General features: G+C 40.5%; 2 protein-coding genes across 8 annotated transcripts; one reads left to right on the top strand and one right to left on the bottom strand.

The window, feature by feature from the left end:
* Window positions 1-10: 10 nt before the first annotated feature.
* Window positions 11-1,737, top strand: smdt1b (single-pass membrane protein with aspartate-rich tail 1b). The gene is made up of 3 exons (XM_044027932.1): window positions 11-200; window positions 1,149-1,303; window positions 1,473-1,737. Exons 1-2 carry the CDS (start codon window positions 39-41, stop codon window positions 1,284-1,286), a joined length of 300 nt encoding a protein of 99 aa, XP_043883867.1. The 5' UTR covers window positions 11-38; the 3' UTR covers window positions 1,287-1,303; window positions 1,473-1,737.
* On the bottom strand, window positions 1,725-15,866 carry LOC122770801 (myosin phosphatase Rho-interacting protein-like). 7 transcript variants are annotated; one of them, XM_044027920.1, is made up of 19 exons: window positions 15,237-15,864; window positions 14,441-14,671; window positions 12,626-12,789; window positions 11,973-12,142; window positions 9,881-11,034; window positions 8,819-8,958; window positions 8,487-8,640; window positions 8,309-8,386; window positions 7,423-7,455; window positions 7,216-7,284; window positions 6,976-7,065; window positions 6,708-6,802; window positions 5,375-6,011; window positions 5,028-5,262; window positions 4,189-4,300; window positions 3,856-4,015; window positions 3,063-3,176; window positions 2,131-2,217; window positions 1,725-2,049 (listed from the first exon to the last, which is right to left on the bottom strand). In XM_044027920.1, the coding sequence occupies exons 2-19, from the start codon at window positions 14,591-14,593 to the stop codon at window positions 1,903-1,905; spliced, it is 3,792 nt and encodes a 1,263-aa protein (XP_043883855.1). In that variant the 5' UTR covers window positions 14,594-14,671; window positions 15,237-15,864; the 3' UTR covers window positions 1,725-1,902. The 7 variants fall into 7 exon arrangements, with proteins under 7 accessions (XP_043883855.1, XP_043883856.1, XP_043883854.1 ...); XM_044027921.1 differs by having other exon boundaries at window positions 14,441-14,668; XM_044027919.1 differs by having other exon boundaries at window positions 14,441-15,414; window positions 15,766-15,864.
* Between the last annotated feature and the right edge of the window lie 665 nt (window positions 15,867-16,531).

Below are 16,531 nucleotides of genomic sequence, written 5' to 3'. Positions count from 1 at the left end.
CTCACTAAGTCCCGCCCTCTGTCACTGACACAGCAAAAATGGCGGCGAGTATACTGCGCCTTTCGATGCGACTTTCTACCAGAAATACGGCGAAAATGAGCCGTAACACTGGTCTGAAATCAACAAACATATCCAGGACGACTTCCATCCGAACCGCAGTATCAACGACTTCGGGGGCAATCCTGCCCAAACCGGATAAAGTGAGTTTATTTCTGACGTTATACCTTCACAGAAACAGACAAGAAATTAGTCATTGAGTGGGCGGGACTAAGCGCCGAAGTGACACGAACTATGGCCAATAGAAAAGCAGGATAACCGTGAGTTACTCGAGACGACCAATGAAATTAACGTTTATGCGAACTGACGCTTCCAGGAAGTAACAACTACAGATAAATGTTATTACAAATCTAATCCAATCCTTGTCATAAGGGCTATTTTTGTCTAGTCAGTTGAAATATTGTGCTTTTGGTTGAATGAATGATTGATTTGTTAACGGTCCAGAGTCTTAGTCTTGCATATCTTGGTTTGCGTCGTCGTTGTCACGGCAAAGAGAGGTCGGACCGTCAGAGGAAAATTAAACTGTGTATTTTATAATGTTATCTTTTACCATCAAACAGCTCTTATTAGCACATATTTCATATAAAGATAATATTATGAATACAAGTAACCCTCAAACATTTGCGACCTGGTTAAAAATGCATTTTTAAAGGTGCATTTTCTCAGATAATTAAGAATAATACCTTAAAGCCTGTGAAACGTATTGTTATGTATCATCTGTTACCATGTGGCAAAAAATGAGCTGCTAGGCATCTGTCACCCTCAACAATTTTATTAATTAATTCTTAACGGAAGCAGTTTCATGTTGTATTTACACTTAATTACACCTGCTCTCCAGCTGTGTTGTAGCTGCCTGTGATACATGCCAGTGTTCTTTTGAAAGAGGAAGCTCTTATAGTTCAAGACCAAAGTATACTCCAGCAAATCGAGGCAGGAATTTGTTTGAATTTAATTTTATTTGTGTAGCGCCACTTCATAAAATAACATGATCTCAAGGCACTTAAAGGTCAAGCATAGAAAGGTCAAGACCTTATTTACACATTTATGCATCTGTTTATGATTGAATGACGTCTCCTTCTCATGTCTTCCAGACACCATTTGGTCTTATCCGCATGACAGTGGTCGTGGTGCCTTTCCTGTATGTTGGAACACTAATCAGCAAGAACTTTGCTGCTCTTTTGGAGGAACATGACATCTTCGTCCCTGAGGATGATGATGACGACGACTGAGCTAACCTCAGTAAATGGTTAAGTCAATTGTACACCGGCCCCACCTTCTTTAATCTTTAAACATTTTTGCTGGGAAAGTTTGTGGACAATCTCATCTGTAATATAAGGGTGTAGGTGATACAGTTGTAGTGATGACAAGTGGAAAGTTTGAAAGCTGACGTTTGTCCTTTTTCTTTACATTCACAGGTTCTTTGAAATGCTGACTGAAAGCATAACCCATTAACCTGCATGAGGAAGATGGAGAATATGGGGCATTTCAACATCCAAACACATCCCTCTACCTCCCACCATCTCACTGCCCTCTTTTCAGCTACTTATGTTGTTGTCATGGAATCATTTTAGAAATCTCATATCATGTGAGGCTATTACAACTACAAGTTTTGTCCTCACTCTTGTTTGCATGTGTATGCCTGTCAACCCAATAAACAGACGTTTACATCTGGAAAAAAAATGTTTTTAATTCTTAGCGGTGGTTTGAAAGTACACATTAGTTTCCATAAATATTTCTAAGCCACATCTGGTCATAAAAACAAAAACAGTTATTGTAAGTTAATGCTGTTATATGTTATAGTGGCTTGCTTTGATTCTGCGGGTACATTTTAACTGTCCTCATTTCTCAGGTCTGTCTTGGTCCTTCTTGAAGTGCAGTGTTGGTTAGTCTCAAGTGTTCATTGAGAGAGCTCATTTCCAGCTGGCTACGGCCCTTCAGGTCACTCAACTCCACGTAGGCCTCCTTATAACGCCCATAAGCTTCTTCTTTTTCCTAAGATCAAAGTTGAGACAGTCAAGCATACAATGTTGGAGTAATTTATTTTTAATCAAGAAATCATGAAAAAAAACATACCTTTTTAAGAGACTGCAACTCATTCTGCAAACAGCTGATTTCTTTTTTAAGAGACTGGACCTCACTGTCTTTTGCTCTCAGCAGCATCTGAAAGACAACACATTAATAAGATGCATTGCAGTGAACCAGTATTTCAAATTCACTTGTTATGTATATAACTTATATATAGTTATTTAGCAACCATATTGGTGGAGTTTTATGTTGCAGGTGGCGCATTAAAACTCAAAGGATTTTTAGTTTTTCCACTGTTGTTGGCTGTTGAAAAAACATGATAATCCAAATTGACTGACTCTGAAGAGCTGACCTGGCTCCTAATATCAAAATAAATGGCCAATGCTGGGCTATTGAAAAACAACAATTCATTGAATCAGGTCATTTTACTATAACTAATGAATTATAAATATTTCATCTTTAATGTCTCCCAAATGATATAAAATCACCCTAAAGTTTACACACTGGACCTTTAATAAACATGAAAAAGCAATGTAATTTGGTTACCTAAAGTACAGAGAACATGTACTACATTATTATTGTGAAATACTATGTGCCTTATTTCAGGCAGTAGGTGGCACTATATGCTGCAACAGGCTGTGACTAACCACACACAAATGAGGCCAACTGGAAACAGGAAGGTGTGACAGTTGCTACAGGGAGTTACTGGTGATATAAGACAAAAAAAGAAAAACTGCTGTTATTAGTTTTAAAGTGGTTTTACAATACCACCGTGCATAAATCAAATGTTGCTCAAAATTGCATCTCCATGACAACATTACTGTCAACGTTTGTCCTTGAACGTTTTTTTTAGTGCAATAAGTGAAAGTGGGTTGGACTTCAGTGAGAGTTAGAGATGTTTTAGAGTCACCTACTTTCACATGAGATGACATTGCATATCTAATTTGGTCACAAACGTTGAAATTAAATTCTCTCAGTACCTCTACTTCTGATGCAGTGTGCTCAGTGCTGCCCACAGACACCATGTTCGACCTCTGACCTGTGATGAAATAACGCATGCGGCTCATCTCCTCTGCTAGTTTGGCCTTGAGCTCCTGAAGAAATAAAGTTTAAAGAGAGACATTTACCTCATGTTAAGTCATGGAAGTCAGGAAAGTTTGTGAACTGAAAGTTGATTGTGACACTTTTTATAACATAACCCTATTAGAACATAAAGACAATCTGATCACATAAACAATAAGGGCTGGGATGATATGCTTTTTGTCACAATTGCATCACGATAACTGGGTAATGATTTGTATTACAATTCTCATTTATTGCATTTCTATTGATGTTTGACAGTATCAGTAATTGTGACTTTCTTTTTCTCCTTAATCCAAAATTGAATGATACATTTCTTGACACAATGTCATATTTCCAAAAACAATGTGCAGAGCATGTCATTTACAGAAACTGAATTTCTGACAGTTAACTGCTACATTTAGCTGCCCCTGCTATCAGTAAAATAAACACAATCAGGCCAAGTAGAAAACAAAGTGTTTGTTTGTCTTTGCCTACTGAGCTAGCGCTGTAAGAAAATAAAACGCAATGCTGGGCATAAATGAATAGAGCTTCTTAAAACGGGACACGGCACAAATTTGTGCCTTCAAATAAATCTGCTTCAACATGAAACAGAATTTTTTTTTCATAATCCCAGATTGCAGATGCAGAGGAGGTACATTTGCAACTGGTACTCTTATAGGATATACAGCATAGCATGTAGTGAATATAAACCTTGTTCTCTCTTCGGAGCTGCTCCAGCTCTCTCTCCTTGTGGCCGAGCTCTGTCTCTCGACTCTTGCTGCTTTGCTCAGTGCGACTCAGCTCCAGGCAAGTCTGAGAGTAATGTTCTGACAGCACATCTAATTCACTGTGCAAAATATCCACTGGGGGCCTGGAACACACACACACACACACACATACACACAAACAAACAAGTTATGGAGCAAATTATAGTACACCAAATTGTCATACAAGGGGTCATGGTTGAGTGCAGAACATCTAAAGCCTGCAGCAGAAGGCTGTGAGACAAAGCATGATTACAGAGTGCCTGTAAAGAAAACTTACATGTGCCTCCTGTATGAAGACTCCACATGTGCGCCTCCTCCCGACAACCTCCTGGCCTTCTCCAGCTCTTTCTCAAGCTCATCTCTGTGAGTTGCTCTCAGCGCCCCCATGGCTTTATTTAAAAGTGGGTTAGTTAATTTCGCAATCATCCACAGCATGGAAAATTAGATTTGGTTTCGCAGAACAGCTTTAAAAACAAGACACAGCAGTTAAATATACCCCTCTATGATACCAAGAAGATAACATCAATAAACAATATTATTTAAAAAGATACAAACACAAAGTGCAATAACAAAGTGTTTACATCTCCTCCCTGTGAGTAAAACTTCAAGTGCAGTGCAGGTGTAAAGTATAATATTGAAAATACATTGCAATTCAGTGCAGTTTTATATTACAATTTGTTTTTAAACTTACTAACTTGGCAGCTTTAGTAACTAGTTTAGTACTGAATGGATTCAGATTATCAATGCAGTATGAAACAGAACACTTAACTACTAAAGTAAAATGTTAAATGCTTGACTCTCATGAGACTATGTCTGCTCTGTGACACTGCTGTATTACCTCATTAAAATATCTACATAGCTGTATATGATTGTGAAGTAAAAGAATCACAAATGAAATGTTGAGACGTGACAGAGTAACATGTGATAATGGTAACTGTAAAAAAATATTTGTTATTGTGAGGAAGGAAAAAATATAATTGTTTGAAAACTGTTCTGAACATTTTAGCAGGGCCAGAAATGTTACCATGTAAATCAGGCATAATAAAAATGCTTACAGGAACAAATGCTTGAATAGTGTTACTGTAAAACTCCTGCAGTCACTGTTGCTTGACTCACCCTTAGCAGCTGCCTCTCTCTCCTCCAGCAGCATCTTGTCTCTCTGCTTCTCCAGCTCCATGATCTCCCTCTTGTGTTTCTCTTGCAGCTCCTGCAGTGCTTTCTGATGGGCAACTTCCATGGCCTCCAGTGTGGCCCTACAGGGGGCCCTGGGGCCACAAGGACTCTCCACCTCCATCCCCATGGCTGCACGCTCTCTCTTAATGCTGTCAACTTGCTTTCGAAGAGAGAGGGCCTTCATGGGAGATGGATTTGTGATCAATGTATGGGGAGAAAACATCATGATTGCTTAGAAAACACTTAGTATTTTTTATTCATCACACGAGCAGCTGTAACTTCCTTCTTACCTCCTTTTGAAGAACTTCGGCTGCATTAGTTTGAGTGCTCGGGACACAACTGACAGATGGAGGAGGTTCCTTTGCGTTTGTTAAATCTGTCTTTGAACCAGTGACACGGGGTTCAGCCTCCTTGGGGCTGAGGCTTGACTCATAGTTGTGGGTGGAAACTAGGGGCTGCGATGCCTGTGGGGTGCTTGACTGATTCTGAGCTCCAATGAGCGACTGTGCACTCATGTCACTAAATGACAGCGTCTCGAATTCCACCCACTTCCTGTTGACCTCTGAGTCCATGGTTTCAATGACAGGCACTGGTACACTCCCCTTTTTAAGCTCCATCGAGTCCCACCTGCTGCCCATCTCACTGAAGGAGACCCCCTCCTCAAACCACTTGTTTCTCTCCTCCAATCGCTTCGCCTGCTCTCTGTCCCAGCCTTCCCCTTCTCCTCTCTGACTGGCTGGAGAGAAGTCTGCGTGCTGATGCCCGTCTACAGTTTGGCGGTGGTCGGCCTGATGGGAGTTTGCAGCTGTGTTGGTGGAAGTGGTTGGTTCATAGTGTGAGTCCCTGCAGGTGAGAGCAGTGAGAGGTTGGTATGACGACGGTCTAGAGGAGAGGGGGTTCTCTTTCTCACTGCCGGTGTCTGATTGGCTGGGGTCAGAGTGAGGGAACAACAGGAGTGTAGAGTTACACATCAGAGGAAAGATGATAGAGGGGGTTCACAAGAGACAGACCACCCAGCCACATCGACTGCATTTCTGCACAGTGATTAGTTTCAGGAATTCAGGAATGTTGTTTATTTTGGCAGAAATATAAACAAATTATACCTACTAAGGCTTCACCATATGGGATATCTTAAATTTGCAAATTACTGATCATAATTATTGTTATTATTGTTATAATAATAATAATAATAATAATAATAATAATAATAATAATAATAATAATAATAATAATAATAATAATAATAATAACAATTGGTTATCATAGGCCAGTGATGTAAATATTGTGTTACATTTAGTCTGCGTATATAAAATGATGAATTACTTAATCTTAATGGTTCAGTGAGTAACAATTAGGGTTTATTTGCACTAACTGAATAAACTACCAATAAGAATGCTTGTATAAGTATGTAATAAAACAAAATAATTTGGGTTTTGTAGCATTATTGTTGCTTCCAATACATTATATTTTGCTCATAATAATACTGAACTTTATTTTAGGAACACTCTTAGTGTAGTACTTTCACTGGGCCACATTGTGTTCAATGTTGTATTGTTGATTTTACTTCAGTAAAATGTCAAATACTTCCTCCACTGCTGCATCCAAAAATAAAGTCAGACTCACTGCCTGTTGTTTTGGATTGCCTGCTTTAGTAACTTCACCCAGTTCCGCCGTATTCTGGAGGTCACAGCAGAGAGAGTGAACACTGCTCGCTTTGTCTGGAGGAGATCAAAAGACAAAAGGCAGGGCAAAGACACACACACACACACACGCAGTTAAACAGGAAGCAGCCAAACATGATGTGGTAATGGGGAGGCTTATGTGTCCAACTGTCCACCTGTCTTGCTAGACAGTACAATGGACTGTGCAAAACACAGCTCCAATCACATACTTGTATTTGGAGTCCATAGTTGTTGTCTACGTCACAGTCTGACACATTCACACAGTAGGTGAGGTCGATCTCTCCGTCCAGATCATCTGACTGCAGCACAAAGAGAAGAGCTCAGATTCAGTCAGGTCAAATAAGGCTGCAGCCCAAACATCAGTCACAGTCACACGTGATGGCAAAAAGCTGCATTTCAAATCATGTGGACAGAAATAATAATTATTGCTTGTACTCATCAAGTCATACCTCATCAGCCTCTGAGTCTCTGTAGTACCTTAGTGAGGAATCACCCAGCACAAACCAGTGTTTCCTCCACTGAGCAAAACACAGTAAACATGGACAATTAAACTATAATAATAGTATATGATTATCTCAATTATGCCTTTTGTATCTGTCTGGTTGTGTGTGGTGTGTGATATTCTCTATAATGTCAAAGAGAAGAATTGGGTTTACCTTTCCATGTTCATCCAGCCTTGACATCCACCCCTTAATGTAACATCTGCAATTAGAGTATAAAGAGAGCATAAGGAACAGACTCTATGAGAGCATTCTGTAGTGGTTTGGCTGTGAACTTGAACAGGAAACGGAAACTGTTAGTGGCAGACGAGCATGTCATTGTGAGACAAGGCCAAGATTCTGAATCATAGTGAGGCGAGCAAAATATTACAGCATGAAGAGTGGCAAATGTGTGGCAGAATAAAGCTCAAAAACCAAGACGTGCAGCATTTACAAACTTGGATCGACAAAGCGGAGGTAACTGGGAAGAGATAGAGGAGCCGATGAAAATATTATGCTGTTGGAGCATTTTAGCACAGAATAACAGAAAATACTCACCGCGCATCGTGTTGTGACCATCACATATGTGGGGGGAGACAGAAATGGAGAAATGGAGATGACAAACACTATTATGTGAAGTGAAAAGAAAGAGGATGTCACTAAAGTGGCATCACATGTACAGTAGCTCTTATGATATGGAAACAAAAAGGCTGTGAGCTGCTAAAAACTTTACTGCGCTGGAAAAACAAAAACATTTGAACATGTCATTTTTATGACCATCCATCTCTTGGTTTTATTTGTTAGCTCAGCTGTTTTAGGGGTGACTCTGCAGTGCTGGGAACACAGGATACACTGGCTTGAACCATCCTGCTATCTAATAATAAAGAAGATAAATCATACGAACACGCTGCCCTAAAACACGGAGTGTAACTAATGGCTTCATACTGTGGGGCTGGAGGGGCACCTGAGGTAAAGCAAAGCCAAAATAAATATCAAGAAATGATTTTAGCATGAATGCATGCATACCGTACCATTTATGCTGACACATGTGGACTGTTCTCACCTGTGTTTGCAGATGCTCAGGAGGAGTTCGCTCCTTCAGCTTTGAAGATCTATGCTTTCCACTTTGATTATCTAAACTCTTAAATAGAATAAGCAGGTGAGGATTCAGTTTGTGCTTCCACTTTAAAAAAAAAAAAAAAATTATTATGTTGTTGTTTTTGAAAGTAATTTCACTGTACCTGTGTGTGAACAGATGCTGTTGACTGTCTTCGAGATGATCGTCCATTCTCAGAGTCCCGACACTTCTCCCGTCTGTCTCTTCCTCTCTCTCGAACTCTGCCCCTCTCATCTGGCTCCAGCCTTGAGCTGTAGACATCTATTTCATCTTGGTCCCTTTAGAATGTATTTTATTTAGAATAGGGCCATTGCACATTAATAACTTTCACCATGTAACCATGCCAGATGCCTCTTACTCCCCTACATCAACAATTTGCTACACTATCATTGTATTTCACTTTTCTTTCCAGCTGCTAAAGAGAGGTCAACCCATGATTCAGCAGTTAGTTCTAACCTGAATGTCCTGATTCGGTGGTCCCTGCAGGGACTGGGGCTCTGGTTCCTCCTCCGCAGTCCAGCAAACTCTTCTTCGGACTCCAGATAGATGGTTGGAATCGCAGCCAGAGCTATGTAGTCCTCCATGGTCATCGCCACCTTAGATTCATAAAAGGTTCATCTTTATTTTACATGATGTCCAATCCAAGCACTTTTAATCAACCACAGTGGACCAAGATACATCTAAAATAACTCAAATGAATTAAAAGATATCTTGATGTGGAGAGTTATCAGCTACATCAAATGAAATGGAAGGTGTTGCCTGAACCTATAACCTGAACATAAACTGAATTACTGGTTTGAGTAATTCAGTCGAAGCAGTTGGTCGAAGTATTATGAAGAGATGTCCACTGCAAATGTATGATTTTCAGAAATAACACTGTCTGTAGTTCTATGTCACCTTGTGTTTGCATGTAAAAAAGAAAATCATATTTATATATCTAAATATGAGAAGTAGTACTACCAAAACATTTATGTCTAAATAACATTTGAGCAAAATGACAACTACAACCTACAACCAAGTATTTAGACATGATCTGATGTTACTAAATTGCAACTAACATAATGTTCTTCAAACCTCCTTTATCCTAGCTTCACATGAAACTATTCAGAGGTTCTATGGGATGGACCACATCCCACTTTGAAAGCCTAGATTATAAAATAATGTCATTTTAATTCAAACGTTAAAGGGGAGTTTCTTTGTTGAAATGAATAGTAGTAACAAGGGTTGGCTGTTGTTGTTGCTTTGTAAATTTATTGATGTATATTAATGAGAATTCAACTGTAAATAATCCACCTGTTATCGTCCAATTATAGTTGAGCAGTTGGGAGTTGCAATGGTGTCTAATAGGCTCTTTTTTTAAACCTATAGTAAGGTGAAGAGTCTCCAGTCTCAAGTTAAGTTGCAGGTGAGGTAACTGACCTACAACAATGCAAAATTTAAATTGAACGTGTGCAGAAACTTTCAAAGCAATCAATTAAACTGTTGTTACATGTCAAGTAAAAACAAAACTATACTCACCTCCTCAGGTTCTACTTCCGATTTCTTGGGTTCAGAGGTCAACAAAGCATCCATTCCTCGTCTCATGTTGCTACTGCTTCTGTCACCACTGAACTTATTATTCCCCTCAATGCCCTTATCAGTTTCAGTGACTGCAGCATGGGACACGGCATTGTCAAGCACCTGAGAGTCCACGCCTCGTCTTGATGTCGAAGACCCACGTGATGATGGTGGGAGGCTGAGTATGGAGTGTGCAGAACCCTGCCATGAACCTTGAGAAGGACTCAGTCTGCTGTCTCTGGAGTGAGAATCCTTCTGTGAGGTGGGGCTATGTGTGCTGTAGATGTTCCTCACAGATGTTTCTGGTGATACCTCTCGGCTGTTAGAAGTGCGAGTGTTGGCAGAGCTGTTCACATTTGTTCTGGTTCTTGGAGATGCTTGAGAGCCTTTGTATGAGTTTTGCTGAACAGCTGAGGAGCCACGGCGAGAGATGAACTCCAGATTTCTGTAGAGTTTCTCAGAGTCCAGACTGTGTTTGACTGAAGCTTGTGATGGACTCCTTGACTCTCTGCTGCATCCCTTTTGAGCATCATAATCTCCGTTCTGGTAGTGGTATGAGTCGGTGTGCCTGTGAGACGAAGGGGCCCTCAAGGGGGAGCCAGTTCGAGAGATGAGGGACTCCCTTCTGCGAGATGGACTGGACCGGCCTGATGTGCGGTGAGAGGGAACATGCGATGGGAGCTGAGAGGAACCACGTGATGAGACATGTGACCGAGCTTGACTCCTAGAGAGGGAGCTCCCCCTCTGCGGCCCTGAAGGAGATTCGGGTAACTTGTAGCGATCTGGACTCACAGAGCTGTGACGGGTTGGAGAACTTGTCTGTGAGTCAGTTCCACGTCTGAAGTTGGAGTGGTATGTGTATCTCTGTGGAGATTCACTCCTCCAAATTTCTTGCGTGTACGTCTCTGTGTTCCTCCTCTGGGACGGCACACCAAGGTTGACATTTCTGTAGGGGACGCAGGCCTTGGGTTCAAGAAGGTAGTTGCTGGGTAGAGCATGCCCTCTCTCATAGTAACGGAAAGTCCGTTTGTTGACGTCCTCCGTCTGCCGCTCACGCTCACCTTTTCTGTCTGGAGAAAAGTAGCCACTCTCCTGCTCCCTAATTCCTCTGGACTCTGAAAATCATAGAAGCCTTAGGTCATTGATGTACTGTATGTAAACAGTAAGAGAACATAAGCACATCATAAATGACATTGCACTCTCTGACCACTCATCAGACAGAGAGTATAGACAGAGAGTACAAACTGCCTCTTAATGCCTCCACATGGAAACAACCTAATGTATTTAGTCCTGCTGAAGTTCAAATTATTTAAGTGACTTAAAATCTGGGAAAGGGGGGGGCCACATGGTTGGTGTAGTGGTTAGAAGCAAAAAGACTAGGGTTAGAGCCCCAGTTGGAACAAGGGCCTTTCCGCATGGAGTTTGCATGTTCTCCCTGTCTCTGCATAGGTTTTCTTCATCCCACAGTCCCAAAACATGCAATATGGGGATTAGGTCAATTGACCGTAAGCGTGAGAGTGAATGGTTGTTTTTCGCTATATGTGGCCCTGCGATGGACAGGCAAACTGTCCAGGGTATGACCCTGCCTATCGCCTTATGTCAGCTGAGATTGGCACAGCACCCCCCTCCGGTGGAGGATAAAGCGGTAGAAAATGGATGAATAAACATGGGATGGTTTTTGGTGCCAGATGTGCTGGTCTTAATTTTTCACAAACTGCTACAGAGAATGGTCTGAAAAAAGATAATGTGTCCATTGAATGGCAATTCTCTGGGTTTAAATGCCTTACTGATGCCAAAGGTCAGATAAGACTGGTTTGAAATAAATGTAATTTAATAGTTACTCAAATCACCACTTGTTACAACCCAGGTATACAGAAGACCATCTCTGAATGCACACATTGAACCTTAAAGCTTAAAACCTGTTACTTTATAAGGTGTCCTCTGAACCTAACCTAAAGTGACTTGTGTTTGTACTTTGTACTGTTTTTATGAATGTATGAATATGTCCTGTTATTTTGGGTTCTGGCTCATATTTTTTTTATCTGTGACTGACCTGATGTCCGGCGGGACCTGTCTCTGCTCCTCCTCTCGTCCATCCAGGATTTATCAGTGCCTCGTTGGGGAGAAGGGTCCAGTCGGGTCATATCTATTTGTGCCACACCACAGTGGCTCTCTGAGCTGAGGGATCGGCTCCTCTCTGGACAGCCCCACTGGTTTGGACAGCTGGAGGAGGTATAGTAAAGAAGCTGGTACAAACTAAGAAATTGAAATGAATAAACATGTACGCTACGTACTGTTATAAGGGGCTGAGTTGAAAATGCAATAATAAGATATTACTCACTCCTTAAACTATGTCTACCCACTATAGTGTATGTAAGAATGCTGATTAGTGCTCTCAACTTAATTTATGTTTTGTAGCCAAACCAAAAACCAGCCAAAACGATTATTATTAGGTTAATGGAAGGGTGAGCAGAGGAGTTCTCTGATTGTCACCATCTGCAGTCTCATCATTATATGTCACTAATTCTTACACACTGGACCTTTAAATATAAAAGAAACAAAGCATATCCTTTAACATATGACAAAATGCCTATAGGCTTAAGTGTCAGTCTGTATGTGAGAATATTTTTAGGTCCGACCTACATATGCACTCTGTAAAAGTTATCTCTAAAAGTGGATTTGGAAAATCAGGAACTGGATGGGCACCTGGATTGTATGTCAGTGACACAGATATTGAGTTCCCACTCAGGACTCAGGCTGCGGACAAGACTCCACTCATAAGTCCAGCCACTGCTGACATCATCATCATCATCATCACTACTGGCGCTTGTGGTAACCTCAGAAAAAGCGTGATTGTCGTCATCTGTTTCCTGGTGTGGGGAGAAATAAGTTTCAAGTTTTAAGACATTTTGAAACATCATTTGGGGCCAAACTTGACTTTGAAACTTAAAAACAAAGGAATCATTAGGAAGTAAAACATTTAAAGTTGGTCCTATGAACTTCTTATAGAGCCCAATTTAACGTTGACCGTTAAATGGCTGTTTCTTCAGATTCCCTCAGTTTCCACATGTGACAATGTTTTAAAACATGTCCCAACAGATACACATTCATACTGTCATTATGATGCCCAAACAAAAAGCACAACACAGCATCCACTTTAAGGTTTGAGTCCTTTGTCTCACATAGAATAATCAACAATACGAAACAGTAACTTTCACAGAAAACACCACTAAAAAGCCAACAACAACCACCTAAATTCAAAACACTGAGACATATTTCACTTACTCTGACAACTCACTGTCCTTTCAGCCAACTCTGCTGTCAAGGCTTCCAGCAACTATCTTCCTTCCCTCCTTCTTTCTTCTAGCTGAAGCAGTTCATTTAGACTCGGCACGTAACAGCACGTAACTCAAGCTAGCCTCTGCTCACGCTCATCATTATTTCATTGCTCTGATGCTTTTGCGTTACAAGAACCGCCCACTCTTCAACCTCGTCTTCTCATCTTCTTCTCGATCCCACCATCAGTTTGTCTCATTTCTATAAACTGTGATAACAATTGAACACATAACACAGTTACTTGGTAACAAGGTTTTATTTATTATCTATTATTCTATTTATTGTTGCTGGTTTAGGTATTTATTATAGCCTATATTTATTATTCTATTCTAGACCTGAGTAGGAATTTTCATTCTCCATGTTTTTAACATAATGAATGACAATACAGTGAACTTTGATCCTTGAGAATTTTTTTTGTCTTACTCCCACTGTACACTTTAACTTAAGTGGGTCAGTGTTGTGTGAGGGGGCTTGTTTGCATGCCTCATATGGGCGTCTCAAATTTCAACTCATTCCCCAAGGATAGCGATGAGTTTTCATTAATTAATGACACAGAATCAAATGCCACTTTGTCGTAGTGTCCTCCTCCTGCCACCTCCACACTGGTTTCAGTGGGTGATTGTGTAATTGGTTGAGCTCATCACAGCGTGGAGAGTAGAGTCACTGTCAGTAAAGGAAAACAAAACAAAACAATGGAATATAGTTCATAAGATTAGATTACTATTTTTGTACTGATCACTAATCCTTATCAACACCAAACAAGTTTTACTGTGTTTTGGAGTTTTTCAAAGACAGAGTCCCTTCCGTCAAACAAGTTTCAGTCTTTTTGTCCCAGTTTGATCAGTTATTAAAACCACTCATTCCATATGTCCTTCTATACACTCAGTACACAGCTTATATCAAGTATAGTTTTAGATTGTTTTGCACTTGGTTCACTTTAAAGTACTTGCAATAGTCGGAGAGCAATTATGTTGTTTTCTGCTTGAATCTTGGATCTTGAATGGAGCATGGCGGGTGAATAGACGCTCAACAACCCAACAATAGAGTATAGGAAAGTGAGTTACTTCATGCAATTAGTTTTTTCAGAGCACTGTTCAGGGAAGATATGGTTTTATGGTTAATAAAACCACATCTCAATGGTTTCACAAATATATTCACATAGTTGAGTGTGATTAATGTATGTACCCGCTCTTGTAGACTGTCCTCTTGTGCAGCAGCAGCAGTGATGTTGCTGCTGAGGTGCATGTGATCAGGCCGAAGGCAGGAACTGCAGCGGGAAGGGTCAAAGGTGTTGGGCTGGAAGTGATAGCAGTAGTAGTCCTCAGCAGGGGGCGCCATGTTGATCCTGCTGCTGACATTGAAATCTGAAGGGTTTGGTTGGGTATTCTCCTCCTTTTTTGACTGACCGATCACCTGCTGAAGTTCAAATCAAGCATCAGAACGAGGAAGAAAGGTTATTTGTGTGACTTTGATTGTCACTGGTGCTGGACAGGCTGGTCTGAGAAACTGCTGATGTAGTGGGATTTATTTTTGACACTACTATCTTTAGGGTTTACAGAGAATGGTCAGAAAAAATGAGAGATATTCAGTGTGTCTGGACAAAAAAGCAGTGTTGATGTCAGAAGTCAGAGGGGAATGACTAGTATGACTGGTTTGAAATTATAGAAAGGCAACAGTAACTCAAGTTTGTTACAAAAAAGGTTGAACACACAACATGTTGGACTTTGAAGTGGATTTACTATGGCAGAAAGCTCAACTGGGTGCCACTTCTGCCAATTTATTAGGTGTCCTGTGTACCTAATAAAGTGGCAGATGAGTGTACCTATCAGTGAGTCATGCCTCTATGTTACTAACAATGTAGGAAGATATCAGATAGTGTTACACTGCTGAGGGGAGGATTCTAACATAGAAAGAATCCTCCACTATAATGTACCTAAGGATCACATATACATTTCTAATATTAAATGACAACATTCTTTACCTTGCAAAGTGATGCAGAGTCTTCATTTCTTCAGCCAAAAAAGGTGAAACGGTGTTTTATCTCCAAGAAAAGATCCTCCTTTACTGAAAGTTCACTATCTAGTGTGCTGTCACGGAGGCTGCGGACCGGCCTTTTGTCTGAAAACAAACCTTCACGGGCCCAGTATGTTGACTGCGTCCTATCAGATATCGTCATCTTTAGAAAGTGAAATGTGGCACTGACAGATGTCTTATGGACAGTGGTGGGATAGCTTGCTGCACAGATGGTGTCTCTGGCAGAGTGTAGCCAACAGGGAAAATAATGATAAAGGCCAAAAAAGTGAAGTGTAAACTTCAAAAGGCCATGGATACAGACATACACACTATTTGAAGCACTACTTTTTTACATTTTCTCTCCAAAGTAAAACAATACAGACGCTATCACCAAGGATTAGACAAACAGAACACTACTTAAACAACTTTATTTTGCACATTAGAGAGGTGACATAGAAATGTGTTAACAATAAAAGGATGATATTTTAAAATGTTACCTGGCCGTTTTATCGCTGCCGATTCCTACTTCAGAGTCCATGTCTGAAAGCTGTTGACATAATTAGGTGACTAAATTCCCATCAGGAGAGAGTGGGAGTGCTGACTGAGACTGTTTTTCAGGCTTTAAACAAGCCACAGGAGGCGGCCTTTATGAGTCTCAGCAGAGCCACAGGTGAACAGTTCACACAAACCAGGGATGCACACAAACTGAGGACAAACAGGAACAAGTGAATGTGTGTGCGCATCGATGTAAACTTAGAACGCCACTGTGACGTTTTCTTGAGGATTAATTACAGTTTCATAAGCAGCCTACATTTTGTCAGTGATATCACATGAGAGATCCAACACATGAGAGTTTAATTAAACATCTCTAGCAAGTAAAATGACAATTAAGGAGAGTTATTTTTGTCCTCAGCTGTGTCTCATGCACGCTGTAGCTACATTCAGCTGCTCTGGTTCTAGAGCCAGTATCCATGGAAATGTCGTAGGAAAAGTTTGGCTCATATAACTTCAAACTAACTAACAGGCAGATAAACATTTGATGACTGCATCAGAGCTACATCATCTCTCTGATTTCCTGCTCAGCTTTTAATATGCAGGGCCAGAGATTCAAACAACCCGAGTTTATCTACGTGATTAGAAGAAAGATGAAGAATAGACTTTAACTTAATATAAACAATCATAACAATCAAGTATTGATCACTATCGGTACCTTTTTTTAATGTAAAGCACTGTAGCTGTGTATTAGTAGTATTATTATTTATT

This window comes from Solea senegalensis, linkage group LG6 (genome assembly GCF_019176455.1).
Source record: "Solea senegalensis isolate Sse05_10M linkage group LG6, IFAPA_SoseM_1, whole genome shotgun sequence".
Lineage (NCBI taxonomy): Eukaryota > Metazoa > Chordata > Actinopteri > Pleuronectiformes > Soleidae > Solea > Solea senegalensis.
The sequence above is the reverse complement of the archived record's forward strand: the minus strand, read 5'-3'. Positions and strand labels throughout refer to the sequence as shown.

Coding starts and splice junctions, on each gene's coding strand:
- smdt1b (XM_044027932.1), top strand. CDS start 39: ATGGCGGCGAGTATACTGCGCCTTTCGATGCGACTTTCTACCAGAAAT. Junction 201..1,148: donor TCCTGCCCAAACCGGATAAA/GTGAGTTTATTT, acceptor CATGTCTTCCAG/ACACCATTTGGTCTTATCCG.
- LOC122770801 (XM_044027918.1), bottom strand. CDS start 14,593: ATGGCGCCCCCTGCTGAGGACTACTACTGCTATCACTTCCAGCCCAAC. Junction 4,301..5,027: donor GAGAGAGGCAGCTGCTAAGG/GTGAGTCAAGCA, acceptor TTTTAAATAAAG/CCATGGGGGCGCTGAGAGCA. Junction 2,218..3,062: donor ACACTGCATCAGAAGTAGAG/GTACTGAGAGAA, acceptor GTTGTCTTTCAG/ATGCTGCTGAGAGCAAAAGA.